General features: G+C 40.5%; 2 protein-coding genes across 11 annotated transcripts in view; one reads left to right on the top strand and one right to left on the bottom strand.

The window, feature by feature from the left end:
* RPGRIP1L (RPGRIP1 like) overlaps positions 1-5,619 on the bottom strand; it is a 94,379-nt gene extending 88,760 nt beyond the window's left edge. For all 6 annotated transcript variants that reach the window (XR_014886050.1, XR_014886051.1, XR_014886053.1 and 3 more), the window contains exons 1-3: positions 5,152-5,619; positions 1,227-1,315; positions 316-454 (exon numbers count right to left, since the gene is read on the bottom strand). Coding sequence is in view for 2 of the 6 variants with exons in the window: in XM_085234649.1 (XP_085090775.1) it covers positions 316-454; positions 1,227-1,308 (221 nt within the window). In the remaining 4 variants the exon portion in view is untranslated. The remainder of the gene's footprint in view (positions 1-315; positions 455-1,226; positions 1,316-5,151) is intronic.
* A 67-nt stretch (positions 5,620-5,686) lies between these two features.
* Positions 5,687-15,315, top strand: part of FTO (FTO alpha-ketoglutarate dependent dioxygenase) — a 227,643-nt gene continuing 218,014 nt past the window's right edge. For 3 of the 5 annotated variants that reach the window (XM_019619754.2, XM_085234651.1, XM_085234650.1), the window contains exon 1: positions 5,687-5,840. In XM_019619754.2, the coding sequence (XP_019475299.2) occupies positions 5,802-5,840 (39 nt within the window). In that variant the 5' untranslated portion in view covers positions 5,687-5,801. Of the gene's footprint in view, positions 5,841-6,495; positions 6,577-15,315 lie in introns of those variants that run through there. The other 2 variants (XM_085234653.1, XM_085234652.1) reach the window with 2 other exon arrangements.

The following is a 15,315-nucleotide window of genomic DNA, read 5'->3' as shown; positions in this document are numbered from 1 at the left end:
CTCTTCAATCCTCAAGCATGTCTATAAGACCTGATACGTTGGCACAATAACATTACTTCCATATGTTTCATCTATACCTTGTACAATTTCCATTAATTAGGAAAAAATAAGTTCACAGAATAAAGATTGTAGAATGCACTACATGAAGATTCCATTGGGCAGAAGGGAATATGAAGCTTTGAGAGATCACTTTAAAGAGCATTCTGAGAAAAAAATCAGCACAATTGTAATTTTGTTGACAATTAATATCTTAAGTAGCAAAATAGTTACTCTGAACTGAAATAAAACCAAAATTAAAAAAAATAAAGCTCATACCTTTTAATTGTTTCCTCTTGCTTATTTGCATGCTGTTTAAGTAAGATGTTCTCATCACGTAAACAAAGATATTTATCTTCCAGCTCCTTCCGACTGAATTGTGACACAGCTCGCCGAGCTTTAACATTTCGTGCAGATGCTGATTCAATCAAACCAACATAAATTAAGATTACTTTCAATATGTGTCATGTACTTCAACAACACATAATCCAGTCTCTCATTTTGAAATATTGAAGATTGGAAGTTCCCAAGTAATTCGATGTTTTGCATTTGTATGAGTTGATTATTTTTTTCACATTTATTGGTATATTAATTACTTTTTTCTCACCTCTTACAGATAAAAAAAAGTAATTAAAATGACACAGCAAACTAGTTATCTATTGAACAACAAAAAGGAAGTAGTCTAGCAAATAACATGGTACTGTCAAAGACAGTAAAATGTAAGATGACCCTTCCCACCCCTTTGCAATATGTTTCAAAGTAAACATATTGTTTCAAAACATGAAAAGATTAACTCATAATTCTGTAAATTCACTCAGATAAAAGACTGAATCCAGTAATTCCATTCTAATAGCAACCTAGTAGCATGTCAGAATTACTTCCTACTTTTGGTTCCCATTTTGTTTAATGGGTCTGGCCTTGTTCTCAATTCAGCAAAAGCGCCCTCTTTTTTCCCAGGAAAGATGAAGAATATGCAGTTCGTAACATCTTGCAGCAGTGCCTCTCTTATAACAAGTAACATGAACAAAGAATGGGTCATGGTATCTTTTACCTTTCAGAATTTAATCCAGATTTGCAATGTTATTTGAACTTAATTTTCTGAGCGTGAATGTCAAAAACATTTTCAGAAAGAACCTAAAGAAGCTATAGATCAAAGTCTGTAACAGTAATACATAGCAGCTGGTACAAACCTACTAATCTTCCAATTCTAGATGGAGTTGAACCCACGTCTCTCACAGGCAAGTCTCCCATGGTTTCAGCTACAGCAGACATGCTTTATCTGTGAATAACAAAATTCAAATCAAATTCTTTTCCATACGTAACTTAAGCTGTGCAACTACAATTACTTTATCTAAAAGTAATGACAGATACCCTGAAATATGTATTATACATTATACACAACCGTAAATACTTCTTCAGTTGTTTGGCTCGGGACAATCTAAACAAGCTAAACATCATATCACATTAATCTGTGCAATTCCTTACATTGTGGCCTCCTTTCTATTCTAATAACTCCTACTTTTTATGTTTATGTTCTTTCCTATGTTTTTAGAATTAGATTTCTTAACTTCATTTTCTTAACTTTCCTCATTAATCTTTGGGCTAAGACCACATAGAAGAGTGACCTGAGGGCATTTGCTTATTTAATTGTTCACTTGTTTTAAGACAGGTGAAGGCTTAAGGCATTAACCAGTAGACCACGATGCCATCTGCCATGCTTTGAATCGAACTCTTTAAAAAAGAAAAAAGGTGCTGGGGGTTATGAAGTCATTTCAGCATTGCCCACTGTTCTCTTAGTCTTCTTTCAATCATTGTCATAGCAGAAATTACTTTCTAAGACAGAGACTCTCCTATGAACAATTCTCATAAATCTGAACACATTTCTTTCTTCAGGCAACAGAAAACTTAGCTACACGACAAAGTGAGATTAGTGAAGTATTAATGTGAGAAAGCACTACATTAGTTTCAGAGTAATGCATGAAGATAGATGTTAACAACTACTGCTTCTTCTTTTCCAGTACATGCAACTAGATGATGGCCATGAAGTCAATTAAGGCAGAAACTGCATTAAAAAGGAAGAAAAAAAATACACTGTCCTTTGGACAATCTCCCCCCTACCCCCCCTACTGTCACACACCAATATAAATAGCCAATATAAATCCATATTAAATTTAAAAAGCACTGGGAAACTAACAGCGATGCTAGGAAAGATCAGCATCAGAGGACCAAAGTGACACAGTACAGTCCACAGACATTCCAGGGAGTGTCTGCTAATTCTGTCACAATCAAAACTGATGCTAGAGATACGTTTCTCTTCAGCCAAACTCTCCTTGTGACTTGTCCACACGGAAAGAAAAGGATTAACCTAAATGCAGTTTCCAACAAAACTATAAAGCACAAGTTACATTGACCGAAGTCAGTAAAGACTTCAAATACCACTGCAAATAAATAATATTATCTAATATCATGTAAGCATTCCTGATAAGCTCCTACATTATTTCCTCCTGACAAGAAGCCATATTATCCTGTTCTTAACAAACATTCAACTCCTTACACCACAGTCAATATAACCTTTGATTAACTCAACTTGGCTTCCAATCTTCTGATTATTTTATTTGTTAAAATTTTGGACAAAGGATTATTTCCAGCTTTCATTACTTACAACATACTGATCACATTTGTCTTATGTTTGGATCAAACGTTCCCATCTCGTAGTAGTGTAAAAGCCCAAAGTGATCTGTGATTGCAAATGAACAATTTTTTATGTGCAATTTCATTGCTGCTGGTCACAGAAATAACGCTTCATGATATTGAAGCCCACATCACGCTGACATTTGAACCAGCAGAACAATTCTAATGACATAAACTGTCAAGTAGCTCCTCAATAATCTTAGCTCCCACCAAACATTTTTGTTGTGCGTCAACTCAGTGCTGTCTGCAGTCATCGACTTTTCTCAATCTAAGTTTCCTATTGAGGACATTTTTAGGTGTCACTGTCAACATTATTACAGAAACCTTCAACTCCAGACGATCAGTCCAAATTTGCCTCATGATGGTACCAAGGAGAGGATGCTGTCCTTACACCTCTCTCCATGATGTGATTGCCTTCATCACAGCAATTTTTTTTATTTTTTATTTTTTTTCCATTTTTAGCAGTTTCACAGAGGTCAAGAACTAAAACACTTTACAACCACCACTCCACAATGTTTGTGGTCTATCAAATCAAGCTTCAAAAACTTCAGCACAGCAACAGCCATGGGGAAAAATGCTGATTTTGCACTATTTGTCTCTTGCAAAAAAAACCAACCAAACAAAAAACACCCAACTTTGCTACAGTAAGACTACAGGTCCTGCCATTTTCAGTATGAATGAAATCCACTCACTGAAAACAAAGAAACCAACTGAGCAAACAATAGCAACAATTAACCAAGAACCAAACACACACTTGTTCTTTACATAAATAGACAAAACTGTGTAAGCAGCAATCCATTACCACATGCAACAAAAACAGAAACAATCAAATTGCAAACAAACAAAGATAGCAGGGCTCTGCATGGAAGCCAGTTTTATTAGCAAGACAACATGACCAGCAAACAAATAGCAAAATAGAGCTGTTATAAATCTAAATTCCAGTAAACGCAGGTGATATTCTCAATACCCTCATGAAAAATTAGTTGTTTCATTATGAAGTGACAGAAACAAAACATTCAGCTTTCTTCTGTGTCCAAAGGTAAGTGAAAATTTTCAACCTTTTTAAGAAAAGCGTATTTTAGATACACAGTTTAAACCTGTAACCTGGTTTTAGGCAAAACAGAACTACAGACATAGCACCTGACATTAAAATTCATTCTGTTACTAACATAAAATAACTTATGTCTCTAATAATCACTAAAAGTCATTGTTTATTTTCTTCTTTGGGGAATACATTGAACAGCAAACCTGCCCTACAGTTACTTTGTTAATATTAGCACAATCTCAGTCACAAATACTGAAATAAATTATCTTCCTTGCAGCCAGTGGTCCCAGCAATATTTCTAAAAGCTTGAATTCCAAATGACTTCTTCGGAAAGCACTTCCTCAGTGATTAAACCTGATGGAAGTATACAGCAACATGACAAGCAACTGTATTGAAGAGCACAGTGTTTCTTAAAGCATAATAAAGCAATAGAGATTATAAAAATACCATCTGCAACTGGATGGAGCCATGTGCCATACTCAACCTCAATAGCTTAACACTCCTTATTTCCAAGAGAGATTTCCCTATTCAGCCCTCTTGTTCCCCCAAAAAACCCACACAAAATTAACTTCACACATAAAGAGAGGAATTTGCTCCATATGTCTGGAATGAAACTATGAGAATCTAAAGTAAAGAGATTGAAGGGCATAAGCAAGAATAAAAGAGGGATTCAAGTTACAGAAACACCAACTTACACACTACGGTGGCTATAAGCCATTGCTATCTGACAAATTACTGCAAAAAACTGCATGCAAATTTGCAGAGGTATAGAAGAGCAGATAGCATTAAGCATGAGTGCTTGAAGTACCAAAGCTCATGCTATAGGCCCATGTTCTCACACAACCCACAAAGCATACTGCTCCTCTACTATCATTCCAATGGGGCAAGAGTGAGGGGGGAATGTGGAAATTTCCATAAGTTCTCAGCTAGGGGTGCAATAAGGGGCACTTTCTAGTGATATCTTAAAGACTAAGACATAAACTTAATTCTTTCAACAAAATTTAGATCTCTGCATGCCTTGACCACAGATGGGATGATGCTTTTCTCACAAAACCACCACTGTGCCTCTGCTGAAGAGGAAAAAAAAGAGCAGCCCAGCCTGGTGCCCCAGCCTATCACAGCATGCTCCCAGCCCACTCCTAAAAGATAAATGACTGCACTTTATTAGCCTTCTCAACCTAAACAGCCGCACTTTCTGCTTGTTCAGAGCACATACTTTCAGCTTTTGGGCATCCTTACAGTGGGCTGTTCTGAGGACAGAAGGTTGCTATGGCTGCTAAGGGGCAGAACGCCACGCCCTGCTGCAGGCTGAGGAAAGGGACCTCACAGCCCTGCCAGTCCTACAGAAACGCCAACAAACACCAAAGCACACGTCTCACCTTCCTCGCACCATACAGGCGCTCCTCGGGCTTTTCAGCCCTGCCTCCGATACATTCTGAGGGGCGGAGGGACGCGGTCTTATTCCCTTACGAAGGCATACAGCGCTCTGGGCTTATTTTTACCCTCAGGCGCAGAAATGAACCCCTCTTCGAGTCCTACAGTGTTGGCTTTACTGGATACACGTGTGCCAGACACCACAGCTGAGAAGAGCCTCAGAGCTACTTCAACAGCAAAGCACAGCGCGATGCTCAGCGTCTCCTCGAGGGCGGCGGGCGCAGCCCCGCTCCTCGGCTTTCTGCGCAGGCGGCACGGCGTGTCCTCAGAGCCGCCGTTCTCGCGCGGGAGCAGCCTGCTCCGTACTCACAGCTCCCGCCAGACCGCGCCGCGTCGTAGCGCTCCACTAGCAACTACAGCGGTTCCCAACCGGTCCTTTCCAGTTCCGGAGAGCGCGGCTGCGCGCTGCCTGATGGGAATTGTAGTTCTGGGCGGGGCCGAACGGCGCGGCGTCATTAGGATCGGTGGTAAAGCGGCACTTCCTGTGTCCGTGCCGCGGTGCTTGCCGGGAGTTGTAGTGCTCTGAAAGGCGGGAGATGGCGGAGCGGCGCGTGGGCGGGTTGTGCGCGTGACTGCTGCGCGTGGAAGCGGCAGCATGAAGAGGAGAGCGGGGGAGCGGGAGAAGGAACTGAAGGTACCTGCGCCTTACTTCCTGCTCTCCTCCCACTCTTAGAAAGGCAGTCAGGGCGAGCCCCTGCCCTGGCGCTGCTGCAGGCGGATGAGCAGATTGGGGTTCGCTCGCTTCCGAGTCCCTGTAGCAGCAGCAGCGGTTTGGGTGGGAGCTGAGGGGAGCACAGCTTATGCTGCACGCGCTCGTCCCGCACGCGGCTTTGCTCCCCGGCACTGAGGCGGGCTGTGCGGAGCGGGGCAGAGGGAACGCGCTGAGCGGAGCGCTCGGGGTCAGCGAGCTGCCGGGGCTGAGGGTTCCGCCACGTTTAAGGAGGGTGAGCAGCCTCGCACCTCGCTAACCATAAGGGATTTTGCTCATGGGGCTTTGGGTGTTTCCATTAAAAAGGAGCGCCAGGTGCCGCGTGTGGGAATCATTGCGGTAAGTGTAAAATCCTGTCGACGACGTGTTGCGTAGCTACACTTCTATCAACCAATTTAAAGCACTGCTTCTCTTTGCTAAGCCAGTCCTAAATAAACGCTTCCAGATCTCCCCTGTTCCCCCTGCGTGTTCACGTAGCGCCGTGATCGCGCGCCCGGAGCAGCGCTGTTTCGCGCGCTGCAATGCGCTGCGATCCCCGGGCGCCGCGCTGCTGTGTGCGCACGGAGCGGCGCGTGCGGGAGGTGCGAGTTCGCAAACTGATCGCAGGGCGGTGCTGAGCGGGAGGCTCGGGCTGCTGCAGAGTTACTGAGAGGTTTCTAAGGTAACGCTTCGGCTTGCTTGCGTGGGATGCACGCTGGTGTTGGTGTTGCTATTAAATTCTTGCTGTTAGTTATTTCTCTACAAGGGTTCGGTCTCGCAGTTTGCATCTAAATGCTTTAATAATAAATGAAAGCTAAAGGGCCCGTTCTCTAATTTGCTTCTCAACTCTACAGGACCAAGGTTGCTTTCTTCCTTCACAGTCCTCAGCTTTCCCTCTCTGCTGAGAAGTGTTTCAATCCTTTTGTAATCTTTATATATGTGTAAAAGCACACACACGTAAACTGTCCCATCTCGTCCAAGCCAATTAAACTAAATTAAAAGAAAAATAGACTTTTTTTTTTGTTTGTACATTAATGTTGTCCATCCAAGGCCTGAATTCAGCGATTATTTCACAGTTTATCCCAAACACATTTGGGAATTAGGATAAGTCCTTATTGTTGATAGGTTTTGGGTATTCTGAAAGGGAAACAAAAGGAGCCCTCAGAACGCCTGAGAACAAAGGGTGTGGAAGCAGGAGGGGTTATATAGAAATAAATGAACCCTTTCTCTTAAGGGATCGTTGTCCTCCTGCAGTAATACAGACTGGTATTTTTTTATGCTCCTTAACTACTGATGTTATCTCTGGGCTCCTTGGCACTAAGCTGGGTTCTCCCTTTAGTCCCTGAGTTGTTGTCCACCAAAAAGTCATAGAACTACAAAATGTTTTGGGTTGGAAGGAACCTTAAAGCCCACCTGGTTATAATTCCCCACTGTGGGCTGGTTGCCAACTGCTGCCCAGGGTCCCATCCGACCTGGCCTCAATCACTTCCAAGGGTGGGAAATGCACACTGAAGGTAGAGGAAGTGTGTTCTTAATGCATTAGCACCGCCAGGGGTTCCATCGAGAGGTCCTAATCAAAAAATGTTCTTCGTTCACCCCAAATACGAGTGAGGTTAACCCAACCTCTCCTGGAGAGCAGGATTGAAATGCGAGGGAAGTAGTTGGACCAAGGGGCCGGTTGGGTTTGTGCTTCTCCTGGCAGTGACTCTTGTCTGGAGAATTAAATCTTGAATAAAAGTTTGTGTTTTGTAATATTTGTGTGCTGCTAAATGCTGTCTTTCCAAAGCCTGGTAACTGGCTTTAGCTTTGTAATTACGTGATATGCTTCTTATATGGTAAGCTGTTCTTTCTCTTAAATTTTCACGGGTATAACCAGTTTTGATTTATGCTGCTGTAAAGGAGCATTTCAGTTCCAAGAATGTGTGGTAGGGATTTCTTCAGAGCGCAGTGCCATTATACAGCATTTTCCACTTTGTAACTCACCCCATTGGACTGTGTAAAATGGAATGTCCAGTTGAAATGAGACTATATGTGGTGATCCAAGCCAAGGAGGGCTCCTTCCTGTAGAAGGATGCAAAGTCATTACTGGGAAGAGGATCTGAAAACAAGCTGGAGAATCATAGCTGGAAGTGATCTATGCAGCTGTGTTAAGCTCCGTGTGTTGGTGGGTTGATGGTTGACGGACTTGGTGAGCTTAGAGGTCACTTCCAAGGATTTTATGACTTTCTTATTTATTCTATGATTTTGTGTTGGGGATGGGTCATAGAGTACATGCCACCTTTGGGGATGTTGGATACCATCAAATTCTCTAGTCTTTCCCACAGCAAATATTACGTATAGAAACTGAGCTGTTAGAGGAGATGTTACTCATTAAGAGGAGATACTTTAAAGTTCAGTTTTTATTAATCACTTTATAGTTATTTTTATTCTCTTTGCGTTGTTGGTCAGAGTTCAGCTTCCAGTAAGCTTCTGGTTCCCATGTTAAACAAAAGCAAATGTGTGTTGGTGGAGAGTCTAATTTTTTCTTCTTAAACTTGGCAAGAAAGCTGCAGTGCTGGTGGACTGTTATCTTGATTAGTTCATCTGTAACACATGGCTGGTTTCAAGACTTACGTTGTCAAAAATGCTTGAAGTAAGTTCAGTATGATGTATGCCAAGTTCTAGGAACTACATCTATATACCTCCTCTTGCCACTGTTTGCATATTAAGGCCTTAAGACATTGCCATAAGAAAAATGGGATGCTCAGTTAGTCTGGAGCATTATTTTCCTTTACTTGAAAAGGATTACATTGATGGCCCAGTTCACAATTACCTTGTGTAGCTGTTTATGCTAATTCACATTGCTGAGAAACCAAAACCAGCTTCAGAGAATTTATTCTGCAGACATTGCTGTAATATTTGTACAGCTCCCAGTGCAGCTGGGACCCCAATCCAATAAAGTTATTGCTATACAAATAATAAATGCATCAATATGCACATATCTGAATATTCACAAGGCTTTTACAAAGATATTCATGTGTGATTTCACATTTGCGAGATGTTAGACGAAGTGACAAGGCAATATAAAGCTTTAAATAACCCAAAGCTTTGCATGTGTTTTATTTACAAGGAGTAGCAGGGAACACAGTAGCTTGGCTAGATTTTGATGAAAAGTTGTGTTTCTTGCATCATCTTCATTTTTACTGGCTGGAAAAGATTATTTATTTGAGATGAAATATGTTGCTTCAACATATTAATACCAAGGGGCAAAAAAAAGTATTCTCAGAATACTTAAGAGATTTTAGGATCAGTGATGAAAAATATTAACCAGACCATGAAGTGCATCAACTTCATCTGTTCGGAGTTTGTTCAAATATTTCATTGTTTTCTTGTTTTTTTTTCCTATTCTGCCTTTTAAGACATAAAAACATTAAATTTTCCAATTGACATACTAAATAGATTCCTTTAGGAGTTGTATTTGGGCAAATTAAAGTTAATGAAACAGCTTAGATACAGTTAAATAAGCTTGTTGTCATGTCATATTTCTGCTTAGGTAGATGGTGTGCAGGTTTTTTTGCAGAATCAGCAGCCAATATGCCAGCAGCAATTTTGGCAGTAATCACATTATTGGTCCATCTCGTTATTAATGGGACAATAATTAAGAAATAGTGTTGTTAGTAAAATAACACACGGTTTGTGTATTGGAAATGGTCAGGTAGAAACCTTGCATATGCAGAATAAAATATAAGAAAGAATGAGTGGCAAATGTTCCTCGCTTTTAAATTCATCACATTCCTGCTGCTTAAATTGCCTCAGCTGCTAATGCTGGAACCATTACAGTAATGGACTTGGCAAATGAAGGAGAACCAAGACATACACACTTTATTACTGGAGGGGTAATTTTCTCTTCATCTGTAATAGCAGCAGTGCCTAGTATTGATCGGACCATCAAGATACTAATCCTCTGTAAAATTACTTGTTATAACTGAAAATGTGTAAATCCAAATCAGTCTGTGTCCTGACTTTCTACTTACTCTGGAATCCAGAGTGGTAGATGGTTTATTTTTTGTGATTTAAGGCCTTTATACTGATGATAGTAGGAGCTTCCTTTGCAAGAGTGAGTGCTTAATCTTAGCAATGGCCCAGGGTTGTCTTTTTGTTTTAACTAGAACATCACCCACTTAATTAAGGAGTGCGTGTCTATCTTGCTTCTCTGAATTATGTTGGTACTTAAACTCCCCAGATTTATTAAACATGTTGTTTTACATTCAGTCTCTTGTTTTTTGGCTGTAAATAAGAACAGATCTATGTTTTACGTCTTGTAAGATCTTGGAGCTGAGGATGCGAGAAGAGTGGATACAGAAAACAGGAATTTGTGTTTTGTTGACTGTAGCCTGTAAGGCCATTGCATGTAAGAGGAACATCAGAGTAATCAAATGCCAGAGGTCTAAGAGGCTTCAGTTTACTTTGATCCTAGTGGTAGTGAATGGGAGCTTTTCTTAACATCTGCTGTATTTAGATATGGCCTGGTTATTCAATTTTTTTTTTTTTTAATTTTTCACCTAAATCATCTTTTTCCTCTGCTCATTCATAGACTTGTGTGCTAAGATTATAAGCACGTCTGATACTTGTATAGCCTTTAACCAAGTGAACTTTGGATTTTTGGCTTAGTTGTGTGCCACAAGTCACAAATCACAGTTACAGGTGCACTGTGTAACAGCTGAACAGGTGAACCTCACAGGGCATGGTTCCATTAATCCTGACCTTTCATCAGACTTGGTGAAATGGACTCCTGCCACATCTCAGCAATGGTAGGTTAGGGAGTCCATGCTGGAGGTTCTAGAAGCAGGGTGATATGCAGAACTGGATGATGAGTTTGAAGAAATAGGTACTGCTACATGCATTTTAGGAGTTTTTGTTTTGTAGCATCAATTAGATAAAAAAAACATGTTGGTTTTGCCCAAGCACTTATCTGCTTATTCCCTCTCCTTTCTATTTCTGCCTTCATTTAACTGATCTAACTTCCATCAACTGGGGAGACTTCATGTTTTCTGAAAAGATATTGTGGTAGTTTTCTCTCTATGAAAAGTAAACTTTTCTTTTGCAACTTTACAGACACTGGTGAGCTCTGCTTCCTATCACATAATAAAAAAAAAGGCCAAATAGGGCCTTAGTAGATGTTTAAAATCCAATGTAAATTCAAGCTTTGGTATTCTATAGTAAGAAGATAGGCAGCGCATTCTGAATATTTATTGCATTTTCTGGATGTGAAGGGGATTTCCTGTTACCTGCCTGGAAGCAGCTGTGGGGTTGGTCATAATGACTGGTGGTATTCAAAGTCTCTCCCAGGCCCCAAATGGAAGTGCCAATCATGGCAATGCAACAGAAGTAAATCCAGGAAAAGCAAAACCCTTTCCTAGGTTTCATGCAGTCCATCAGCTATATCTGATAGTGATTTCAAGGGAAGGGCGGACGCAATTCCTGAAAGATTAGATGTTTTGATTACTTGAATTCTTTATGTGCCTCAGAACACTGAATTTTTTCCCCTTCAATTAATGTGTGAACTGAGCAGTAGCTGTTTGCCTAGTTTCAGTTCATGTGTCAAACAGCATCTTCCCTATAATTTTCTAGAGTACAGCAGAGCTTCTTGTGTGATGACACAGTGGTTTGGAGCAGTTTCTTAAATTTACTGTTCAAGTCTTCTGGATAGAAAATGATAGTACTGTAATTAAAACAAGTGTTTTTGAAGTTATTGGAGTGTTACTATGGGAGGAAATTGTTCTACCCTATTTAGTATTAACTTACTTTGCCTTCATACACATAGAGCACTTTTTATAAAAGAATGACATGTATGCCTCCTAGAACTTGCTCAGTTTCATTTCGCCCTTTTGTCTGCTGCTCATCCCACCACTTTTATTTAAGACTGTAAAGTTACTTTGGTGTAACTGCTGTTGTCACCTTTGCCCTCAGCTAATCAAATAGTTTACCTTGAGGGAAACATTTATCTCCCACTTTCATTATTATTATTTTCGTAGCTGTAAAGATATATATTTTATGTCTGCAGAAGGCTGTAACAGTGAAACGAGGTATTGATCTGCTGTATTTGGCAATTTCTTTCCACCTTGCCATCGATATCATGTCAGCCTCTGTCTGTACTGTGGTTGACCTCACAAATAGCTCTTTATGTTCCCATTGGATTCAAATGATATACTATTCTCAAAACTAAATCAATGAATGATTATAAAGTTTTTAGTATTATTTCATAAGCCCCAGGCAACTGGTACTTCATGTGGTGAATACTTGAGAAGATATCTGATTAAGAGATGTTGCTGATTCTGTTCAAAGGTTTAAAATTGTGTTGAAATCAAACAACCCATAGTAATAAGTTCAGGATCTGGTTTGCATATTTCCTTACAGATACTGAAACTACTGAAGCTTCTGCCTGTAATTCACTGGAGAGACTCCAGTCTACAATGGCGTAAGATTTTACTTCAAGCTAAACCACTGCTTCTGATACGTGCTGAGATGAGTGCAAAAACTTAATGCACTGGATCTTAGCAGTCAAAGATCATGAGTGGTAGTACGCTGTGCTGTGCTTTGAGGGGGAAAAGCTGAAGTAAAGATCAGATAAGGTTTTTGTTGCCTGAAAGTGAACAGTAGTAAGTCTAAGCAGCTCTGCAACACTGCTCATATTGCTGTGTAGTGTCATACAATTGGAGTGTGCTTTTTTCTTTTTGGTACTATGATGACTAGTTCAGTGGACATGTACCTTTTATGTATGCTCACTGCTTTTTTTTTGCCTCTGGCATATGAAAAGTATACCATATTGGTGATATTGGTTCTTTTGTTTAGATCTTAGTTTCTTTGTAACAATGGTGATAGTGAAACATTTGGGCAGGAAGAGGACCTGGAGAAATGTTAAGTTAGCACTAACTTCTCCCATTCCTTACAGCTGAATCTATTAAGCTTGGCAACCTTTTGGTATATATTCTTTCATTTCCTAAACTTAAAGCTACTGTTGTGTGAAAAATAGCCCTGTGATACAGTCACATTGACACTGTCCTCATAAATCATCTCTGTGGTAGGGAATCAGCTTCTTCCTCTACAACTGCAAGTTAAAGTACAAAAGGAAGTTTAGGAAGATACTGTTATCACAACTGAATGGATGATGTATGATAAGCAGTGGATACATTGCTTGCATTCTTTATGACACAGTTGTATGTATGCAGGACAGGATTGGACTACCTGAAGTTCCTGCATGTTGGAAAAACTTCTTTTTGTGGTGAAGTATTGGAACAAGCTGCCCAGGGAGGTGATGGAGGCAGTGTCTCTGGAGCTGTTCAAGAACAGGATAGATGTCATTCTGGGTGATGTGGTCTAGAGCCATCATGGGCATGAGTTGATGGTTGGACCAGGTGATCTTAGTGATCTTTCCAACCTTAATGATTCTGTGGTTCTCTAACTGCTGAAGTGTCCATGTGAGAGAAGAGTCAGGAAGTGATGTAGATGTGCAGTAACGTTATGCTTTTCATTAATGAAGAGTTAAGTCAGGATGTCCAGAATCAGGATCTGGTAACTTCAGAAAAATGCAGAAATATTTCAGGGTTGATTTGAACCCTACTGAGAAATCAAATAGAGGAAGTGAGTGGGAAAAATAGAGATATGATAACAATAACCATGCAAGTCCTCTCCTGCCCTTTTGGAGTATAGAATGTCTTGATGAGATTTGCCCACATTTATTTCTGCTATAGATAAGACCTGCTAGTCTGTCTATGTAGAAAAGCCTTGGAATCTGTCCTTCTGTCTGAAATCCATTGGATTACGATTTTATGCTTGTGGTTTCCTGAAAGCCATTCATTGTGATCAAGAAAGGAAGTTTGTCGTCACCTTTCAGTTAAGTGTTGTCTGGATGGTTTGTGCGTGGAATGTAGGAACGTCATCCCTGCCTTACGGTTTGAGAGGTGTGCTTCTGCCTATATGACAGAAGAATGGCTTTAATGCTTCACGATCTAAATGTGCTCGTCCTAAATAATGAAGCTTCCCTTTCTCTTCGGTTTGTGATTCAGAGCTTGTGAATACGTTCTCTAATGCACTGGTGCCATGACAGCAATTGGTACAGAGCAGTAATGTCACAAACGGGGTGATGCCAGCAACCCGGTGAAGAGGAACAAGCCTTTTGCATGTCGGTCTGTTGTTCAAGGGCAGTGCTTGGCCCTGGAAGTGCAGGAGAGATGGACTGCTCATGAAGAGGGCACAAGGAGCTAACCTGTATGATCCTTTGTCAGCGTGATTAAATTTGGTGTCAAGCATGGGTTTGTATGAAAGATGAGAGGCATCACTGTTTATCTAATAATAAAAAGTGTTCCTATTTTTCCTGGAGTCTTTTATATGTTAATAGAGGCGAATGTGAATATGGGCACATAATTTAAATGTGTAAGTAAAAAATATACGCCTTTACTGCCAATGAGTTAAAAGTAAGACGTATGTTTTATGCAAAATACTGCAATTTCATTGTTAATCACATTGTTCAAACCATAACTCCACACCAAACAGTGCTTTTAAGCAAATAGAAAATACTCTTACTGGACCATTTATAACAGAAAGGCTTGGGATATTTAGAGACTGATGCAAAGTGTTTATTTGCATGCTTTAAAGTATTCCTGTGTGGCAAAGTTAATATACAAATGTAGAATTACAAATTCAAGTGATTGTATTAACCCTAATTAATAAGGCGTTCCTTTTTTTTATTGTAGAGGAATCACCATTATTTAATAGAACAAAATATTTCCAAAATTATATCCATCATAAAGACACGCCATTGCAGGAGAACTGGAGAAATTATTGTGAAATATTCGAACATTTTTAAATACTAAAAGAAAGAAGTAAAAAAGTTTGGATGTCTTTCTCCTCCTCCCTCCTACTCTGCCAAATCTGGCTTGTTTAAAACAGCTGCTGAGAGTTCTGTTTAGCGTTGTACTTTGCATGCATTTGTGATTTGAAATAAGAAAAAGAGAAATTTATGACAGACAGTTTGAATGGCATGCTGTCAGTTTGGCTCTTCACGAATTGGCAGCGGTCTCATTTAGGACCTTGAAATACGTGTCTGCCTGGACAGAATGAGAGCGCTTTGCATGTTCTGCAGAAGACAGCCACTCCTTGCTGCCTCGCAGCACTCAGTGGTGCATGACAGTTGCCCTTCATTGCTGTCTGCGCAGAACTTAACCTCTGACCGCCCACTTAGTGGCTGTGCAGCGGCTGGAGCAGGCCAGGCTGCTGGTGAATGACGGGCATCGGCCTGCAACGTGCCTGTCATTATCGGGCTGTCAGGAGTAGCCTGCCATTGGGCTCCATCACGGCTTGAAACCCATGTGCAGCAGTCCATAGTGCTTAACTTCCAGGACTGTCAACAGAACGCTCAAATGTGCATAAAAAATGCGTACTG

The sequence above is a fragment of the Meleagris gallopavo genome, chromosome 13 (genome assembly GCF_905368555.1).
Source record: "Meleagris gallopavo chromosome 13, MGAL_WU_HG_1.1, whole genome shotgun sequence".
NCBI lineage: Eukaryota > Metazoa > Chordata > Aves > Galliformes > Phasianidae > Meleagris > Meleagris gallopavo.
Note: the sequence above shows the minus strand (reverse complement) of the source record. Positions and strands in the feature narration are given on the sequence as shown.